At 42.3% G+C, this 22,252-nt stretch overlaps 1 protein-coding gene across 3 annotated transcripts in view; it reads right to left on the reverse strand.

Moving 5' to 3' along the window:
- PAX5 (paired box 5) overlaps window positions 1-22,252 on the reverse strand; it is a 247,605-nt gene that overhangs the window by 3,714 nt on the left and 221,639 nt on the right. For all 3 annotated transcript variants that reach the window (XM_075825553.1, XM_075825552.1, XM_075825550.1), the window contains one exon: window positions 20,895-20,981. In XM_075825553.1, coding sequence (XP_075681668.1) covers window positions 20,895-20,981 — 87 coding nt within the window. The remainder of the gene's footprint in view (window positions 1-20,894; window positions 20,982-22,252) is intronic.

Here is a 22,252-nt window from a genome sequence, read left to right on the forward strand (position 1 = left end):
AGCCAGTTTTGGTCTTGTGGACGCAGCCGATTTTTTCAAATTTGACATGTGTCACTTTATGTGGTAATAACTTGGGAATGCTTTTACCTATCCAAGCAATTCTGAGATTATTTTCTCGTGACATAATGTACTTTATGTTAGTGGAAAAATGTGATCAATAAATTCAGTATTTGTTTGTGAAAAACACCAAACTTTAGAGAAAATTTGCAAAAATTAACTTTTTTAATTTATTTGCTTGTAAAACAGATAGTAATACCACACAAAATAGTTACTAATTAACATTTCCCATATGTCTACTTTTTGTTGCCATCGTTTTTTGAATATCCTTTTTTTTCTAGGCCGTTACAAGGCTTAGAACTTTAGCAGCAATTTCTCACATTTTCAAGAAAATTTCCAAAACCTATTTTTATAGGTACCAGTTCACTTCTGAAGTGGCTTTGAGGGCCTTATATATTAGAAACCCATGAGTCACCCAATTTTAAAAACTGCACCCCTCAAAGTTTTCAAGACAGCATTTATAAAGTTTCTTAACCCTTTAGGTGTTTCACAGGAATAAAAGCAAAGTAGAGGGGAAATTTACAAATTTCTCTTTTTTTTTTGTAAGAAAATCAATTTTAATCCATTTGTTTCTGTAACACAAAAGGTTTTACCAGAGAAACGCAACTCAGTATTTATTGTCCAGATTCTGCAGTTTTTAGAAATATCCCACATGTGGCCCTAGTGTGCTAATGGACTGAAGCACCGGCCTCAGAAGCAAAGGAGCACCTAGAGGATTTTGGAGCCTCCTTTTTATTAGAATATATTTTAGGCACCATGTCAGGTTTGAAGAGGTCTTGTGGGGCCAACACAGTGGAAGCACCTCCAAAAAGAGACCATTTGGCAAACTACACCCCTCAAGGAATTTATCAAGGGGTATAGTGAGCATTTTAACCCCACAGGTTTTTTTGTGGGGAATTTTGTGGGGAATTTGCTGGATTGGTTTTCGGGTGACATGTCGCATAAGCAAAGCCCCTGCGGGACCAAATCAGCAGACACCCCCCCAGAAGTGACTCAATTTGGGAAACTACAGCCCTAAAAAGAATTTATCTAGGGGTATAGTGAGCATTTTGATCCCATAGGTTTTTTGCTGAATTTAGTGTAATTAGGGCGTGAAAACTTCTATTGTTTTTTATTCTTTTTTTTTACGGCGTTCACCGTGCATTATAAATGACATATTTAATTTATTTTGCGGGTCAATGCGATTATGACATTATGGTGTTTGCACGATATAATCACGGTTTTAAAAAAAAATATTTCGTTTTTGTGTCACCATATTCTAAAGAGCCACAACTTTTTTATTTTTCCATCAAGAAAGTTGTGTGAGGGCTTGTTTTTTGCGGAACAAACTGTAGTTTTTATTGGTACCCTTTTTGAGTTCATGCGACTTTGATCCCTATTTATTCCATTTTTTGGAAGCTGGAGTGACAAAAAAATAGTGATTATGGTAGTTTTCTTATTATTTTTTTATGGCGGTCACCGTGCAGGATAAATTACATTATATTTTTATACTTCAGGCCGTTACGGATGCGGCGATACCAATTATGCATAGTTTATTTATTTTTGACATTTTTTTCTAATAATAAAGGACTTTATAAGGGAAAAAGGGCGCTTTTTAATTTTATTATTTTGAAATTTTACTTTTGTAAATTTTTTTGGAACTTTTTTTCCTTTTATTTTTTTTAGTCCCACTAGGGACTTGAAGATCCAATTGTTGGATCGTTGTTATAATACCCTGCAATACTTATTGCAGGGTATTATACCTGTCAGTTTCACACTGACAGAGGCAGGACCTAATAACCTTCCATAGATGGCAGACCGGAAGCCTTTGTTAGGCTTCCGGTTGCCATAGCAACAATCAGCCCCCCGCAATCGCATAGCGGGGTGCCGATATTGTTATAACAACTTAAATGCGGCGGTCTCTATTGACTGCCGCATTTAAGGGGTTAATCGGTTCGGATCACCGCTGTGATCCAACCCAAGGTTTTCCCCCAGTATTAAGGCTGCTAGTAGCAGCCTGTACTGGGAGATGCCGGGCATAGGGGAACGCCTGTGTGCTCGGTTAGGAGCACACGTAAATTAACGGGATGCAGTTAGAAGAGCCAGTGCTGCAGCCCGTTAATCTACGTGGGGTGGTTGGGAAGGAGTTAAAGGATATGTCTGAGATTAGTAAAAAGGGTCTGATTTTTTTCTAGAAACAGCTCCACTCTCATTCAAAGGCGTAGTCTGGTAGTGCAAGTCAGCCCCATTTATTCAAATACTAGAAGCAACTCAAAGACAAGAAAAAAAAACAGACCCTTTTTACTAATCTAAGACAACCCATTTGAGGGGAATCTGGCACCAGATAAACCGATTTTAAATAAAGATATCTAAAAGAAATCATAATAAATCTAAACCAGAGGAAGCAACTGCATTAATTAAATGGCCACGGAGGCGCTGATATAGAGATATATATATATATATATATATATATATATATATATATATATATATATTATCGGCCACTCAGAAAGCCCCCTTAACCAGTCTGAAACACCTAGGGGGTCTTAGTTAGGGGCTGTTAAATGAATGCATTTAGCTTTATCCAATCATATACTTGTACCTGCTCTAATGGGTCTAGCTGGAGATTAACTCCTTTTAGGGCCTGTTCACATCACCGTTGCCCTTCCGTTGAGGGGTTCCGCCAGAAGTTTCCGTCGGGTTAACCCCGCAGCGGAAAGGCAAACGGAAACCTCAACTTCCGTTTCCCTCACCATTGAACTCAATGGTGATGGAAACCTAGCTAATGGTTTCCGTCTGTCACCTTTGTGACAGGGTTCCGTTGTTCTTGATGGAACCAATAGCACAGTCGACTTCGCTAATGATTCTGTCAAAACGAAAAAGTATGCAAAAGTATATAGATTTATAAATAACTCTTACACTTCCCGACTTTTTCTTTTTGTCAATATTGATCATACTTTGTTTCTAAAGGGCTATACATGTGCATTACTAGGATTTAATATAAGGCAAAGATTTAGTTCACTGCCCTAGCCCAGTTTCTACTGTATTTACCTGGGCATGGCAAAATGCCTTGTTAGCATCCCCCTGGCAGTCAGCCAACCAAGGAACATATGCCCCATTAGACCCCTTAACTATAACTTACTGAGCATGTGTATAGAATGTGTATTGTCAAATAAGTTAAATTAATAAAAAACAATGTTATTACTACTGTTTAAAGCACCTCAAATAGTTGAGGTTTTTTTTCAATCCAGAGCATATATGTTAGTACGTTAGTTTATCCACTATTTAAGTGTTATTTGTTACATACACTAAGGTCCACCCCTAAATTTGAGTTTGCAATCTTTAACATTTCATTTGCACATCATGCAGAAGTTACATTCACTGCAAAAAGGACAGCCACATTTTATCAAATTAAATCTTCTACGTTGAACATCAAGTTGGAAAGTAATGAGGGAAATGGTAAAGAGGTTCTTCGAACAAACCAGCATGAAATTGAATCATTTTTCTTCATTAGCCAACGCTTGCCATTATCTAGGTTCAGCATGTGTGTGTTAACTGGCCTTAAAAATATCCCACAGTACATGACTGTGCTTCGTCCCAGACTACTAACAATTTAGACTAACGTCACCTTAAATCAAAGTTTTGCCACACTTCAGCAACTTAAAGCCTAGTTACATCTATATCACTTGAAGAATTTCTTACTATTCTATATAGGGATATTTTAAAGATAAAGCTGTACCTAGCTTCGGATTCTACATTAATGCAACATAATAAAACACAATGGGGCATATTTATAAAAAATGGCTTAAAGATAGATATCCTAAAGCTATAGGTGCTAGGTTAAAGATGCGCCAAATTTTTCAATAAGGCGCATCTTGGTGCATGTTAGACCAGTATTCTGCACAACAAAACTGTGATAAATGTGGCGCATTTCACGACTCTACAAATCCACGTCCATATTCTAAGTATGCGACCCGACATAATAAGCATGTCGCAAATCAAGGTTCTCTCTGGCGCACGCATTAATAAATTCGGCCAACAATATATGCGCCAAGAAAATGTTCTTATCCATTATTATATGAACTGATTATATCTATGCCCTGAAATATTAGCCTCAAAAGAAGGTAAGCTCATAACACTATAGCATTGCATGTAAAAGTAATGTAAAAATTCTTAACCCTTTGTCCTAATTTCCAATTTAAAGAGGCTCTGTCACCACATTATAAGTGGCCTATCTCCTACATAAGGAGAGGGGTGCTATAATGTAGGTGACAGCAGTGATTTTTATTTAAATAAATGATCTATTTTTACCACTTTATTAGCGTTTTTAGATTTATGCTAATGAGTTGCTTAATGCCCAAGTGGGGGAGTATTTTCACTTTAGACCAAGTGGGCGTTGTACAGGGGAGTGTATAACGCTGACCAATCAGCATCATGCACTCCTCTCCATTCATTTTCACAGCGCATAGGGATCCTGTTAGATCGCAATGTGCTGTCTTATACTAACACATTAACGATACTGAAGTGTTTAGACAGTGAATAGACATTCCACGGAATCTCTGCACTTCGTTACTGTTTCTATGGTAGTTACAGCAGAGGAAGCGTGATCTCGTTGTAACCTGTCATCGAGATTACGCTTGCTCTGCTGTAACTACCTCAGACAGAGTACCGAAGTGCAGAGATTGTGAATAAACATTCCGTGGAATGTCTATTCACTGTCTAAACACTTTAGTATTGTTAATGTGTTAGTATAAGACAGCACATAGCGATCTAACAGGATCCCTATGCGCTGTGAAAATGAATGGAGAGGAGTGCATGATGCTGATTGGTCAGCGTCATACACTCCCCTGTACAACGCCCACTAGGTCTAAAGTGAAAATACGCCCACTTGGGCATTAAGCAACTCATTAGCATAAATCTAAAAACGCTAATAAAGTGGTAAAAATAGATCGTTTTTTTAAATAAAAAGCATTACTGTCACCTACATTATAGCACCCATCTCCTTATCTAGGAGATAGGGCACTTATAATGTGGTGACAGAGCCTCTTTAAGTAACAACAAAACAAAAAGGTATGACCTGTCAGTGGTACATGGCCTTAGTGAAAATAATTGTGTTTTAAACTCTTTTAGGCAGTATGAGACATTTTTTTAATGTGTATAGAATATAGACAGATAGATAGATAGAATTTTGTAATTTCCGCGGTCACTGACCGCCGGCATCTTCCACGACTGCAGACCCCTGAAAACTTGCCAGCATCTCCTCCCTCAGAGACTGCACCCGCTCTTAAAGTGCTAGCGCCCGCACCGGGGTGTTCTTCCCCAACCTATCCTAGCACACCTGGAACTTTAAAAGGAACTCTACCCACTCCTTCCTTGCCTGAGCAATGTTGTGTCTTCCCTTTGTTTGACTTGCAAATGGTTCCTTTTGTGTCCTGTATCCTGAATCCTGTATTCCTTATTCAGTATTTGTGTCCGTTTCAAGTGCCAAATCGAGTGCCAAAGACGACTTCACCATCTGTGTCCGGTGCTCGTGGCAAATAGAGTTTCCGAGACGACTTCACCATCTGTGTCAGGTGCCCGTGCCAAGTCGAGTGTCCGAGACGACTTCACCATCTGTGTCCAGTACCCGTTCTTCACCATCCTGAGGTGTCTCAGCAGTTCTCGTTGGAGGTCAAAGCTTCTTCGATTGGTGCTGGAACACTTCTCTTTCAAAAGAAACTCCAAGGGTAAGGCAGTATCCTGTGGCTTTTTCTCTAAACTCTTCTCTCCTGCAGAATGCAACTACTCCATTGGGGACCGTGAGTTTCTGGCTGTCAAGTTAGCCTTAGAAGAGTGGAGGCACCTGCTAGAGGGGGCTGCTCATCCTATAATCATCTACACCGATCACAAGAGTCTCACGTATTTACAGTTTGCACAACGACTGAACCCTCGTCAAGCCAGATTTTCACTGTTCTATGCCAGATTCCAATTTTTACTTAATTTCTGTCCTGCAGATAAAAATATAAAGGCCGATGTCTCGGTCGTTTGAGACAGATGACTCAGAAGAAAATCTCCAGCATATCCTTGATCCTTCTAGGATCATTTCTGTTAACCCTCTGCAGATTAGAGACATTCCTCCTGGAAAAATTATTGCTCGTCCTGTCGACAGAAAATAATTTCAAGTTAGCTCGACACTTTGTTGTCCGTAAGGCTCGGGACTATATTGCTCGTCACTACTGGTGGCTGATGCTGCCTAAAGATGTTGTGGACTATGTCTCTTCCCGCGTCAACTGTGCCCAAAACAAGGCTACCCTTTTCAAGCCTGCAGGTCTGCTCCAACCCCTGTCAGTTCCTGATAGTCCCTGGCAACATATTGCCATGGATTTTATAACAGACATTCCTCCTTTTGCTGGATGTACCACTGTCTAAGTCGTGGTGGACCATTTTTCTAAAATGGCACATTTCGTCCTACTGTCTGGCCTCCCATCAGCTCCTCATCTGGCAAATTAGTTTGTTCTTTCTCTCATCTGCACGGACTACCCCTCCATATCGGATCTGATCTGGGTGTACAATTTACATCTAAATTCTGGAGAGTCCTAGGTAAACTTTTGGATGTGAAATTGGATTTTTCCTCACCCACAATCTAACAGTTATGTTGAAAGAATTTATCAAGTACTAGAAAATTATCTTCGTCATTTTGTCTCTGTTCATCACAACAATTGGGTACATCTTCTACCATGTGCCGAATTCTCTTATAATAATCACACAAGTCTATTGCTTCTTCTGCATTCTTCATTGTGTATAGCCAACATCCACGTGTTCCTCTTCCTCTGCCGGCTACATCTCAAGCGCCTTCAGCCAACTCTTCTTTTTGAGGCTTTCTTCACATCTGGCAGCAAACTAAGTCCGCCATCCTGCAGGCAGTGAATTGCAAGAAAAAAAATATGCCGATAGGAAAAAAATAATTCCTCCTCAATTTCCTCCCGGAGTAAAAGTCTGGTTGTCTTCAAGAAATAATCAGCTGAAGATTCCTTCCTACAAATTTGCTCTCAGATTCCTCGGTCCTTTTGAAGTTCTGCAAGAGATTAACCCTTTGTCTAATAAGCTACAACTACCTCCTACTCACAAAATTTCCTGAACCAATACAGCAAATCCCCTGGCTCTGCAGTTGCTCCCAGCGGTTCTTCTGATGTCTGCGAGGTCAAGGAGACCCTGGACTACAGGAAGGTAGGAAGCAAGACCTTTTACCTTGTGGATTGGAAGGGTTTTGGTCCTGAGGAGAGGTCTTGGGAGCCTGAAGAAAATGTGGATGCTCCAGCTCTCATCAGGAAATTCCTCTTACGCTCTGGACCTAAGAAGAGGGGGCGTAAGAGGGGGTACCGGAATGGTCGCGGTCAAATAGATAGATATAGATATGAGATAGATAGATATGCGTGACACCCCTACAGTAAAAGTCACTGGCTCATAGTGTTCAGCAACACTCATCTCATGAATTGTGGTATACCCCGTATCATCTACAACACCACTTTCAGATGCTATATTCCCCTCCATCTTGGAGTTTTGCGTCTCAGCATTTATACGCTCAGACTGTCCGTCCAGAGACAATTTTTCACCGCACTGACCAGACCTCTCTGGGTTACTTCTATCAGACCGGGTAGTGGTCATCTCTTCAGCAGTGTTAGGACCCTCATCCTGCTTAGTGGTATAGCACCGCAGGTTGCCCTTAGCAACCTGTCTTGTGTCACATGCAACTTCAATGGCTAAATCACACTTTGTATCAGTACCCATGAAACAAGCCTGGAAGACCACCTCTATGGCTCCCCTCACCTCCTGGGAAAGTGTGGGCACTACATGTGTCTCAACGTCTGCATGTGAAAGACCTGCAGGGGGCAGAACTTCTAAGGGTGAAGCAGTAACCCTTCTCACACTATACATGGCAGTAGTATCCTTGTTGGTACCATTGACAGCCCCAACCTCTAGGGAAATGTTTTCATGTACCTCTGGTTCACGACCGGGCAGTTCATTAGTGACAGAGGCCACAGCCACCAGCGCACACACCTCACTGACTCCACCGTCCAGGAACTCATGTGTGTCACTTAGGGCTACATTCACACTGGTGTGGTCGCTCAAATAAAAAGGTGGATCACTGCTGCTGGATTCAGCTGACTCTGATGTGACCCCAACCACATTCTCATACCCGTAGAGTTTATCACCACTCCACTCACACATAGCAGCAGTAAGCCCATTGTCATCCATCGCAGTAGCAAACAGCTGGTTGCCATTAGGAACAATGCACACATCACATGCAACAGTCCTGTTATTGTGAACCATAACCTCTAGGGGCACACTTGAGCGATTAGTAACCTGTTTGACATCACATGTAATATCAGTGACAGAAGCATACACTATAGAAGCATTCACTGAACACGACTTGAAGTCTAACTGCTGTGCTTCCCCATCCCCATGGAATGAATGAGCATTACATCAGTCTCCGTTTCTACACAATAGGAATGACCTGTAGGGGGCAACATTTCTAAAGGTGCTGGAGTCACATCTATTGAACCACGCACATTTTCATCACCATCACTAGGTATGGCAGGGCTGTACTCCAGGTTACCCCCATCAACAATCCCAACCTCTAGGGAAATCTCAGATACACTTGGCGCATCTGTTTCCCAGGACACATCCACCACACTGGGTCTATAGAACAGTTCCCTCTCTGCTCCAAAACGTGGAAATGTCTTCTCAGCATCTCTTGTATCAACCTCCATGAGAGAACTTCCAGTTTTACTCATTTAATCATTATCACTCGCAGGTGCACAAAGCAGATGCTGGCCAGTAGCAACCACATTAGTTTCCCCCACCATGGACACGTTCTCTGGGTTACCATCAGTAACAGTACGCACATCACATGTGACACTCTCGACTTTCTCAACTACAGCCTCAAGGGGCACACTTGAACTAATCCCCTCTTCTGTCTTGGCTGCTGTTTCTTTAACAGCCTGTTCACACAATGCATTAACCTGCTCAGGCTGTGTGACATACTCATGGCTTAAAGACATGTTAGGCACAATTTTTGACATTTCACTACTGTCATCACATAAACGCTCTGCATCAAATACATGTGCGTCATTTTTAGCAGGCATTTCCTGAATCACATTATCACTTGACATCATTACAACTGGTGCATTTTCCCTTTTTTTCAGTGGAGCAGCACACCCTGTAGAGAACTTTTTCCTGTAATAGCTACAATGCTTATAGGAGATATTGCCTTTCTCCCACAACTGCCAAAAATGAGGGAAGTCCCTTCCCAGCACAAACTCCTCATCAAGTTCCTGACATTTTATAAGTCTGTGCTGCACAGTCCCAAAATCAGTTTCAAAGTCAATCAGAACGGTCTCACCCAACTCAGCATCCTTCTTCACAAACAGCAGGATGTCCGGATGCACCCTCGAGACCTCTTGGCGAAGATCCAGACTGACCAGTAGCGGAATCCCACCAACCAACACTTCACGTGTTTTCTCTTGCGCTCTCTCTGGCCTCCTGACCAGAGAACAATCAGGTGCACATCCATCTGCTTGATGGCATCTCCAACAGCACTCCTTCTGCTGAACAGCCACCACATGCTGTCGGGGTTGGTTGCTCCTAGCAACCACATCTGGGCGATTCAGCACACTTGGCTTTTTAACAGCTGCCCAACATTGCTTGGGAACGCCTTTTCCATCCACACAATAGTCCGCTTGCAAACATTCCCACCATGAGTCCAGGTGGTTGCCCTTAGCAACGGTCCTCACAGCTTCTAACACAGGTATGCACGCTCCGTGCTCTTCTCTGCAAACTGTCTGTAACACCTCCGGAGTACCCGGCATCAATGCAGCTGGAGTTGAAAAGAATCCACTTGGCTTGGAAGGCTGCGTATCCGTGGACAGCACTTGTGCCCTTAAAGGCTCTCGATTTGCTTCCAACTCTGCCAGGAACCTTTGGTTATCCTCCCTCTGCTTGGCATTCGTTTGTACTATCTTTTTGAGGAGTTCCTCCATACGACCAATTGCAACGGAAAACAGTCTCTTTAATTGGGCTTCTGGCCCTTTAAATTTCACGGGACACTTCTTGTGCCATTTTATTGCCCAAAAGCAACTCTCATATTGCCATATGTGACATCTTGGGGACCACTTAGCTCACAGGATCGCCATCTCCCGGGTGAGATGGTTGGCACACATAGAAAGTTCACTCCAACTCCTTGAATAAAAGGTTTAAACCAGCCACAGCTAGCTTTATTGTCTTCACCACAGCAAGCAGTGTTACAACATAAACCATACAAAATAAACCCTAGGCCGTCCAGCCTCTAACTAACACATTCAGTGTCCCTCACTACGAGACACTGAGCCTTGTGCCCAGCACCTCAAAACATAGGCAGTTTTACCTTACACGTTGGTAACTCTCACAGGCTAGCATGCCTTTCTTCCCCAGACTGAGAGCCCTGTGTGAACTGCACACTCCTCAATTAAAGAGCCGTCTCAGGTGGAGCCGAACTAGCTCTTCAGACAGCCCAAGACACGGACTGTCTGTATGGAGTGGAAGCCCACCCTTCTCCTTCACACTCCAGCAAACCAGGCCCTATTCCGGGCTTTACACCCAAGCAACAGCAGAGAAAATCCAGGAGATACTGCTTTTGATCTCCTGTCTCCATATTTAAACTTGCACGTGCTCCCGACCCGTGTTAGCCGGGGGCGCCAATTGCCCCCATTTACGAGAGTACCGACAGGGTTTAAATAGCCCTGTGGCGGTATGCTCAGCAGAGCAGCTTACCCTCACCACTCCACCGATGAGGAGCTCAGCTGGGTCCTTCCTCCCTCCACCAACGCCGACTCACCGCTCCTGCTGGGTCCTGCCTCCCTCCACCAACGCCGGATCAATGCTCCTGCTGGGTCCTGCCTCTCTCCACCAACGACGAGCTACATACCTGCTCCCCAGCTCCACCACAGACCTCTCCTCTCGTACCCTGACTCCTGTTCCCCGGCTCCACTAACGGACTCCTGCACAGATGCTCCCAGCATCAACGAGACTAAGTATCTACATGCAGCAATAGCTGCGTGTAAACCTTTCTCTCCCCCTGGACAAACGAGCATTCCTACCTCTCTCCCCCTACACATAGCCATTGCTTCTCCCCCCTACACAACGAGCTGGTGCCCCTGAGTTAACCCTAACTGCCCTAAGTCCAGCAGTGCATGTACTATTAAATGTTTCACATGTGCTGGCTCAGGCTATATTGCAAAGTACTGCAAGTCTTTGGGTACTAAGAAAAGTGGTCCTGTTAAATGTTTTAAATGTGGTCAGATGGGACATATTGCTAGGAACTGCCACGGCATAAGCAACCGTGGAAAGACTAGCGAAATGGCAATAGAAAATGGCCACATTACAACAAATGGTAGATTTAGACAAAATGGCTGCAGAAGAGTGCAGCCTTATGTGCTCCGCCACGTGCTCAAGGGTCTAAATTACCAAACACAACTGGGGAAGAGTTCAGATGTGAATTTTAAGTAGGCCATAAATTACATGTTCACAATGAGGTGTTATCTCTTTGATGTCTGTACTGTGTGTTTATGGTCTTGTGTTTGTCCCCAGTTGTCCTTTTGTTTTCATTTGTGTTTTCATTTTGTGGTTGATTCACAGATTCTAAGTGGTATTTGCCTGGTTATCAGTAATATTTATTTATACTATATATGTGTTGCCTGTATTTATAATACATAATTAGAAAGCCACTCCAGGAAAACAACTGGAGAATCAGCAATTGAATTTGTGCCGAATGTTTTAATTGCTCTCTATTATGATAACGTTGAAATTGTTATTATACTGTGAACTCCGGTGGAGAGGTGCGGGCAGGTAACATAAGTTCATGGTGTAGTGTTATATGTTATACTGTGCACCTAGACCTGGGACGTTCAGATAGGTAACACAGTTTCATCTGAGGCCTAATGCGAGTGCAATTAAATACAGCGAATTAAAGTATGGCTGATTACTTTGTGTTTAACTGGAGTGGTCCTTTAGGAAAGTTTGTAAAGGGAGAGGTAACCCTGGCATTACACCCAGATCTTGATTTTAAGATAATGGGTTTGGTAAGACAGGGATATAGTTCCACAAACCTGAGAATTGTGAAAGACCACAAAACAGTGCTTCATCCACAGCTCCCCTTGGATATCCTAACCTATAATGTCAGCCATCCATACAGTGAAGGAAATAATTATTTGATCCCTTGCTGATTTTGTAAGTTTGGCCGCTGTCAAAGACATGAACAGTCTAGAATTTTTAGGCTAGGTTAATTTTACCAGTGAGAGATAGATTATATAAAAAAAAAAAAAGAAAATCACATTGTCAAAATGATATGTATTTATTTGCATTGTGCACAGAAAAATAAGTATTTGATCCCTTTGGCAAACAAGACTTAATACTTGGTAGCAAAACCCTTGTTGGCAAGCACAGCAGTCAGACGTTTTTTTGTAGTTGATGATGAGGTTTGCACACATGCTAGATTGAATTTTGGCCCACTCCTCTTTGCAGATCATCTGTAAATCATTAAGATTTCGAGGCTGTCGATTGGCAACTCGGATCTTCAGCTCCCTCCATAATTTTTCGATTGGATTAAGGTCTGGAGACTGGCTAGGCCACTCCATGACCTTAATGTGCTTCTTTTTGAGCCACTCCTTTATTGCCTTGGCTGTATGTTTCGGGTCATTGTCGTGCTGGAAGACCCAGCCACGAGCCATTTTTAATGTCCTGGTGGAGGGAAGGAGGTTGTCACTCAGGATTTGACGGTACATGGCTCCATCCATTCTCCCATTGATGCGGTGAAGTAGTCCTGTGCCCTTAGCAGAGAAACACCCCTAAAACATAATGTTTCCACCTCCATGCTTGACAGTGGGGATGGTGTTCTTTGGGTCATAGGCAGCATTTCTCTTCCTCCAAACACGGCGAGTTGAGTTAATGCCAAAGAGCTCAATTTTAGTCTCATCTGACCACAGCACCTTCTCCCAATCACTCTCAGAATCATCCAGATGTTCATTTGCAAACTTCAGATGGGCCTGTACATGTGCCTTCTTGAGCAGGGGGACTTTGCGGGCACTGCAGGATTTTAATCCATTACGGCGTAATGTGTTACCAATGGTTTTCTTGGTGACTGTGGTCCCAGCTGCCTTGAGATCATTAACAAGTTCCCCCCGTGTAGTTTTCAGCTGAGCTCTCACCTTCCTCAGGATCAAGGATACCCCACGAGGTGAGATTTTGCATGGAGCCCCAGATCGATGTCGATTGACAGTCATTTTGTATGTCTTCCATTTTCTTACTATTGCACCAACAGTTGTCTCCTTTTCACCCAGCGTCTTACTTATGGTTTTGTAGCCCATTCCAGACTTGTGCAGGTCTATGATCTTGTCCCTGACATCCTTAGAAAGCTCTTTGGTCTTGCCCATGTTGTAGAGGTTAGAGTCAGACTGATTAATTGAGTCTGTGGACAGGAGTCTTTTATACAGGTGACCATTTAAGACAGCTGTCTTTAATGCAGGCAGCAAGTTGATTTGGAGTGTGTAACTGGTCTGGAGGAGGTTGAACTCTTAATGGTTGGTAGGGGATCAAATACTTATTTCTCTGTGCACAATGCAAATAAATATATATAATTTTGACAATGTGATTTTCAGGTTTTTTTTTTAAATATAATCTATCTCTCACTGGTAAAATTAACCTAGCCTAAAAATTCTAGACTGTTCATGACTTTGACAGGGGGCAAACTTACAAAATCAGCAAGGGATCAAATACTTATTTCCTTCACTGTATCTGTCTGTACAGAGGGATGTTGTAAGAAGGAGGATGCGATCTTCTGCCAAAGTAGTTAGGACCGGGTGCTTAGACACCAGTGTTGGAATACCAAGGGGTCCTTGGAAATGAAGGCCAACCCAATCAAACTTAAAATACATGGGTCAAGGGTATTGGTGCTGGTATCAAATGCAGAATGCTTCATATACCGTCGCCATGACTAACTGCACAGATAGAGGCATACTCCTTCCAGGAGCGTATTGTACCCTTAATACCGGTTTGTATACTGACCTGACGAAGGGACCAGTCCGGTCCAGAAATGTGTCATCCTCACAATAAAAGATCTCCTAGATCCTACCCACTTGACTCCGTTCCTGATCCTCTTCAGCCTGGCGCCGATACCCGTAATTACACTGCAATTTTTTTTCTCTTCACCTTCTGACTCTCACCTTGTCCCAAGTACTAAGGATTTAGCACCAAGGGACTGCAGTGGGTGGCAGCCGGCTATCTACACTTCACCACCTCATAAAAGTCTCGGAGGAGCGCCGCCATCCCCTCACGTTTTTGCTGTACTAACTCATTAATACCGTATTAGGCATTGATGTGGAGGACCAGAAAGGAAGAAATCCTGTGACTCCCCAAAAAAATGCTTGACATCCTTCCAGATAACCCATGTGAGACTTGAGACCCCATGTTTGGCATCGAACTGAGAAGGCTCCTGCTAGACTTCAGTGAGGAAGAGGATGTCGTGGGAAACTGAAGGAATTCCAATATCGAGCTACCATTCAGTTGGAACATGACACTACAAAGATCACAGGAATTGTGAACAACCTTGAGATGGACTCGGAAGTGTCTTGGTGGGTGAGCTTGTTCAGATATAGACCCAAAGCCACTTCCTTCTTTAACTTGCTCATCCACCCGGTGATAATCCTTCTCATTCTGGTATTAATCATGTACTTTGGACTGTTCTTCGTGTACAGATGAATGAAATGATTGGTCGACCAAGTACAACGAGGTCAAGCAGGTAGTCATGAATATATACGTAGATGGGGTTTAAGGACATAATGATACAGTCCTGCGACCCGAAATTGTTTATTGTGTGTGTATATATATATATATTTGTAAAGTGTAACTCTGAATCAATGGGACGTACAAAAACTTCCAAGGTGTACATATGGCCATTCTAGGTGTTGATATGTGTCCGCAACATAAGCATACTCAGTGAGGACATGCCCGTCCCACAGTGCGTATGTACTTGTAGGCGAGCATATATTTGCAGCCTGTAGTCACCCCATTTACATATGTACCTTTCACATGTTTATGGAGTCGTGAGAGATGCTGTTTGAGCATGAATCTCTATATGTACATTTACCTATACTTTGGGGGGGGTATTTTTATATGTTTGGTTATTTTACACTTTGTATGATTGGGTAGTGTACCTTAGGGACAGGTAAGGTACGCACACACACCCTTGCAGGTAATTGCCATCTCAACCTTAGAACTGGTATGGTCTATTCGATGATAGATTGAATGTTGGAGGGGAAATGGAAGGCGATGCTCCGCCCCACAATTAGATTCCTGGGTGCTGAGACATCACCTCCTTCTCAGGGATGTTTACCTGCCATGATAGTGACCTGGGTATCGGCCCACAAAGGTTGTTTCATCTTCAATCAAGGTACTGGGAAGAGTTGGAAAAGAAACAGACTGTGTACTGAGGAAGGTTGTCGAAAGGAAGGGCTCAGCCATTCCAAGGCTGACCGTGTGAGGGCATAAGCAGCCTTACACAGGTCGGTATGCTAAAATTGGATCAGCCGCTGGAAAGCCCCGTTGACGCCTCTAAAGAGTAAGGAATTCCAAGCAAGAAGGAATAAGGACTTTGAGGTTTCGTATGAGCTTTGTTCGTTTGATGGACTTTGAGGCTTCGTACTATTAACCCTGAGGTTTCGTTTCAACTTCGTTCGATGGACTGTGAAACTTCATTCTATGGACTCTGAGATTTCGTTTCAACTTCGTTCTATGGAATGTGGAGTTTAGTTTCAGCTTCATTCTATGGACACTAGACTCCTGAGTCTGAGGGCTGGCTTGAAGGTGTCCTTGAGGAGATAAGTGATGTCGAGTACCTAGGTGCAAAAGCATACGTCCTTCCATCTTAGACCATACCAGTAACAAGGGAGGTTGAGGGAGTAAATACAACCCCACAAACACTTCCCCAAATTGCATTGTCGAGTCCCCAACAACAGGGGGATTGTAAAGGGAAGTGTCCCATATATATATATATATATATATATATATATATATAGTCTCATGAGCCAGGGCTGTAGAGACACAGCCCTGGTCATGAGAAACAGCCTAAAAACAAAGCAGGACAATTAGTCATTGTCCTGCTTTGCTTCAAACTGATGGAGACAGGAGATACTGATTTTGATCACCTGTCTCCATATTTAACCTTCCCGCGCGCGTGGGCGCTTTCGCGCGGGAGTTCATGAGTCGGCCGGTGATGTGTTATCACTGTGCTGACACATGTTAGCCGGGGGTGAGCACCACTTGCCCACATTTACGAGCATACCGACAGGGTTTAAATAGCTCTGTGACGGTATGCTCAGCAGAGCAGCTTACCCTCACCACTCCACCAACGATGCTCTACTTACCTGCTCCCCGGCTCCACCAATGGACCTCTCCTGCTCCCCGACTCATCACTCCGGCTCCCGACTCCACCAACGTCCTCCTCCCCTGGACAACAAGCGCTAAGTGTCAAGTGCAGCAACAGCTGCATTTACCCTTTCACTCTACTGGACAACGAACAACCCTTTCACCCCCGCCCTAGCCCCACACTTTAACCCTCTCTCCTCTACACTACAACATTTCCCTGGTTGAACCCTTGCTTCTCCCCCTACACAACAAGCTGGTGAGTTAACCCTTTACACTTGCCCTGGCCTAGTTAACCCTTTACTACCTGCCTGCATCCCCTGGTTAACCCTTCACCTACATGCATATCACATCCCCTAGTACTCTTGTTAACCCTTTCCCACCTGCCTGCACATTCCCATTGTTAACCCTTTACCTACCTGCACATCCACTGGTACACATCCCTAGCTAACCCTTTTCCTGGTAACCCTTTATCTTCGAGATCTCTTGTTAACCCTTAGTATACAGGGACAGTTATACTTAGGAGGGAGTGGGACAGAAATAGTGAGCGTGTATGTATTGTAACGCAACGTATATATGTATGTTTAGATAAGTCGGTGGTGGTATAGAACAGCATTGTGATACCTTGTTTATACTGTGCCATGTGTAGTGTCAGTGTATTCAGTACATATAAAGCTATTATGTGTATTGGGATACACTGATACTATACTGTGATTATTTACTGTGTTTGGTGTATTTTATAATCTAAGAGTGATTACTGTTTGTAATAATAATTGTATTCCCTTACTTGGTAGCAAAGCAATTAGATTGTTGTTAGTATAAGAAAAAGGTAGGGGAGCTAGGCATAACCCTAGTGACCCTGATATAAAGGAGGTAGTAGAAGTGGGTGACACGAGCCAAGTGAACCCCGGTTCGGTTGTTGGACTATTTTCGGATTCGAGGACTACTTCGATTACGGCTTTTTTATTCTCAATAAAATGGTTAATTAGGGATGTTTGGGGCTTTTAAAAAAAAAATAAAAATAATTATTTGGCCTTATTAATAACTGCTGGCTGATTGACAGTGTCCATAACCAAGGCGAGGCTTGGTGTTAGCCGGTGCAGAGGCTAACACTAACCCACATTATTACTCCAGTACCCACCGTCACCAGGGATACCGGGAAAAGCTAGGTACAATCCAGTACCCGACCATCTGTAGTGTAGATTGGGCAGTGGGGCGGTCGCAGGCTGGTATTATTAGGCTGGGAAAGGCCAAAAACAGTGGTCCTTCCCACCCTGGTAATGCTAACCTGCTGCTGCTATGTTGTATCTGGCTAGTTATGAAAAATGGGGGAATGCATGTTTATTCCATTTTTTTTAAAAAATGACGTATGGTTCCCCCTATTTTTGATAACCAGCCAGATACAACATAGCAGCAGCAGCCTAGCGACGTAGTCCAACAACCAAACACAAAAAAAAAACACAAACACAAAAAAAACACATTAGTAACACATGTGGTAGGCTTAGATACATGGCCCATGTGTGATACTGTCTGTTAGACCATGTATCTAAGTCTACCACAAGGTAGGCTTAGATACAGGACCTCAGCAGACAGTAATCTTATACTGTATAAGATTACTGTCTACTGAGGTCCTGTATGTTAGCCTGCCTTGTGGTAAGCTTAGATACATGGTCCAACAGATAGCATCACACATGGACTTAGATACAGGGCCCATGTGTCTGTTGGATCCTGCATCTAAGCCTACCACATGTTAGGCTTAGATACAGGGCCCCAGCAGACAGTAACCTTATACAGTATAAGATTACTGTCTGCTGGGGTCCTAAGCCTGCTTTGTGGTAAATTTAGATACATGGTCCAAAAGACCGTATCACACATGGGCCCTGTATCTAAGCCCATGTGTGATGCTGTCTGTTGAACCCTGTATCTAGGCTTACCACAAGGCAGGCTTAGATACAGGACACCAGCAGGCAGTAATGATGTTACACTTACCCAGCTCTTCAGTGCAGCGGATGTCCCAACACCATTCAGCGTCGTGACATCATGCGCGGCGCACAGCGTCATGACGCGAGAAGATGTTAGGACTTCAGCTGCGCTCGGGAAGGAGGGTAAGTATAGTAGTATCACTATAGTAACAGAGGCCTGTGTATTTTATGACATAGGCCCCAGTTACTATAGTAAATTTCTATAGACGCGGTGTAAGGGCTGCGGCCCGATCGCAATCGTGACCGTGCCTGTTCGCAATTGCGACCCCTGTAGCGGAGATCCGGCGCTAGCGATGTCCCTGCCGAGACTATTTCACCATCTGTGTCCGTTGCCCGTGCCAAGTCGAGTGTACGAGATCACTTCACTATCTGGGTCCGGTGCCCGTGCCAAGGCGAGTGACCGAGACGACTTCACCATCTGTGTCTGGTATCCAAGCCAAGTCCAGTGTCCTAGACAAATGCACTACTCCTGCCCGGTGTCCTACCAAGTCCAGTGTCCGAGACGACTGCATTACACCTGTCTGGTGTCCTCGCCAAATCCAGTATCCAGTATCCGAGACGACTGCACTACACTACACCTGTCCGGTGTCCTAGCCAATTCCAGTGCCAAGACGACTGCACTACTTCTGTCCGGTGTCCTAGCCAAGTTCCATTGTCCTGCACAGGCCTGCTTCCCCTAATTGTCTGGCATATACCCACCTCTGACTTTCCAGGTATTTTGACACCACTGACTCCCATAGACTCTGTTGATCAGCAGCTGCTCCGTTACGGCAGAGTGGCCCAGTGGGTCCACATACCTGCCAGTTGTTACAGATATTAGATAGATAGGTAGATATGAGATAGATAGATATTGTAATTTCCGCCGGCATCTTCTACGGCCGCGTACCTCTGAAGACTTTCCGGCATCTCCTCCCTCAGTGACTGCCCCTGCTCTTAATGGGCTAGCGCCCGCACTGGGAAATTCTTCCCCAACCTATCCCAGCACACTTGGAACTTTAAAAGGAGTGCCAATTCCTTCCTTGCCTGAGTAATATTGTGTCTTCCCTATGTTTGTCCTGCAAATGGTTCCTTTTGTATCCTGTATCCCGTATCCTGAATCCAATGAGTAAATGAACATTATTATCATTAATATTATTTACTGTGTTAAAATACACCTGGTAATCTTTTACTAAAATGTTTTAACATAATCTTGATTTACCCAAATTGTGTTACATAGATTTTTTTCAATAAATATTGAAAACTTCTGAGGCAATAATTATAATGTAGCCGAGCGATGACAATTAATTGGAATTTTTACTTATCTCATTTGTGCAAATTATGCAGAAAAAAATCCTAATTATTTTATGCAAAGTCAAGTGGACTAATTTTTGACAGCAGTGTTAAAGGTGTTAAGCGTATTTTCCTTTGATAAGTGTTGAAGATGTCTCAACAATAAACGCTTGTGTGGAAATAATATGAGAAGAGGTTAAGGTTCACCCTCTAAATTCAGTCTTTCATTAATAACATATGCATTTATCTTGAACAAAGAGTCTGTCTGAACATTTGCACATAGGCATTTCATTACAGTAAATGTCTATAGGTTTTTCACCTATATGTAGAGTGAAGCTAAATTGTAACATATACTGAAATTTGCACAATAAAATAGCAATATCATACTATTATATTTGTCATCTGAAAATTAGTTTGACTAAATTGAGATATATTTCCATTTTTACTTAATGAGGAAATTAAACTCAGTGGGTATTTATTAATCAACCAAATTCCGGGTGGCATTTTAGACTGTGCATTTGCTATCTGCTCTGTATAGGATGCATGGGTTATTGTACCGCTTATGAGATCCAGCCTTGCTCTTATTGGTCAACTCAGCTGTAACATATCTACCGAGGCCTAATTAAATATAGAATTATGTGTCTAATGAATCAATGATTGATATTATTGAAAATCAACCAACAAAAATGGCTTGGAAAAAAATGCTAAATGGTCAGATAAGCCAATTCCATTATATATATATATATATATATATATATATATATATATATATATGTGTGTGTGTGTGTGTATATATATGTATATATATATATAAAGATAGTGCTATACATATATATATATATATATATATATATATATAGCAGTAGTGTCTGGGTTACATGCATTGCAGATAAACCCACTGGTTTAACAGGGTTGTTTAGTTTAGAAAACCCATTTAAAATACCCTATTAGCGAATTCTGAGTTAATACAGGGGAGGGGCACATGCTCGTGACTCTCATCAATTTGTCAAGGGTGAGTATAACGCGCCAGAGTGCCGATGCACCAGACAATCTGTGGCAGCAGGTTCCTGGGATGTAAATCCGGCAATGTATACCCCCAATAAAGGCTATTTACATTGGAAGTCTTCACTTTCTTAACTCAGAGAGGACTGTGAATGTCGAAAGTTTAATACGCACCTAATAAACCAGGATTAGGAAATCTCCATGAATCATTATATGATGAATATTGTGGATGGCTGTATGGACTCCCAGAGAAATCACTCCCTACAATGCAAACAAAGAAAACTTAAGTTTAAAAAAAAGAGTTATTCAGATACATAAAGATCATAAAATGCATATAACTTTATAATTTCGTCTTATATAATTAAAAACAAATTATACATAATATAAAAGGCAATGGTTTCAATGTCTTGACCGTAATGCATTATTTTCCACATAATGCCTGCAATTATCGCAGTACTGTATATACAACAGTTACAAATCTGAAAACAAATGAAACTATTTTTAGTGACAATCACAAACTAAACAAACAAAATGTCAAAAGAGAAGGGAGTTATTGAATGAAAAGATCAAAAAATGATTATAGAAGTAACTATAAGATTCTTGATACAATATCTCGGGTATTGAAATGGGGAGCTGAAAAAGTGGACTGACTTTATTAGTTCCGATTTTAGGATTATGAACGCATTATTCAATAAGTTTGTCATCCGCCATTCTGGTACTTGATCAGAGAATACATGAGTGATTGATGCTGTGGATACACAAAGATTGAGACGGCCTCTCCATGTACATGACATAAGGCAGCTGTCAGTGCAGTGGAGGGGAAAGTAGACCTTTTTTACTTAACCTCCTTCCATCCTTTCACATACGGCTCAGTAAAATACATAAGTTTGTCTGTAGTAAGTCTGTCTCTCCATAGAGAAAAGGAATATCTAATGTGTATCCACCTAGTGTGCATGAGGCCATACAGTGTAATATCATTTCTAGATCTTTGAGGCTCTACCATTAGTTTTTATTTTATTTTTTTTGCAAGGCTAATCATCACAAGCTACTTGGGCACCCACCTTGATAAGCTGGCTTTGCTTAGTACTCAGTGTGAATTTTTCATATCAAGTTTGCTTTCTAATTATTTTGCACTAAATAGTGAATATTTTTGGTAGAACCTATTAATTGACATCCCTAGGCAAGGACATTCGTTTTTAAACATATATGGAATGAGTATATTTAGAGTTACTCTCACACTATGCTTAGATTTAATACTGGATAGGTTAAATATGGAGAAGATTGGTTTATGATAATGATTTTATATGGTGTTCAAAATCAAAAAGAGACATAATTTCTCTTTGCTTATATTGCACCAACATATTCCACAGTACTGTACAGATATAGTCATAACTCACATCAGTCCCTGTTCCCAATGGGGTTCACAATCTATTTTCCATGTGTCAGACACACACATACACACGAGGGCCAATTCCATAGGAAGCCAATTAACCAGTCTATAATCAGTATGTTTTTGGATTGGGATGAAATCT

This window comes from Rhinoderma darwinii, chromosome 1 (genome assembly GCF_050947455.1).
Source record: "Rhinoderma darwinii isolate aRhiDar2 chromosome 1, aRhiDar2.hap1, whole genome shotgun sequence".
Classification (NCBI taxonomy): Eukaryota; Metazoa; Chordata; class Amphibia; order Anura; family Rhinodermatidae; genus Rhinoderma; species Rhinoderma darwinii.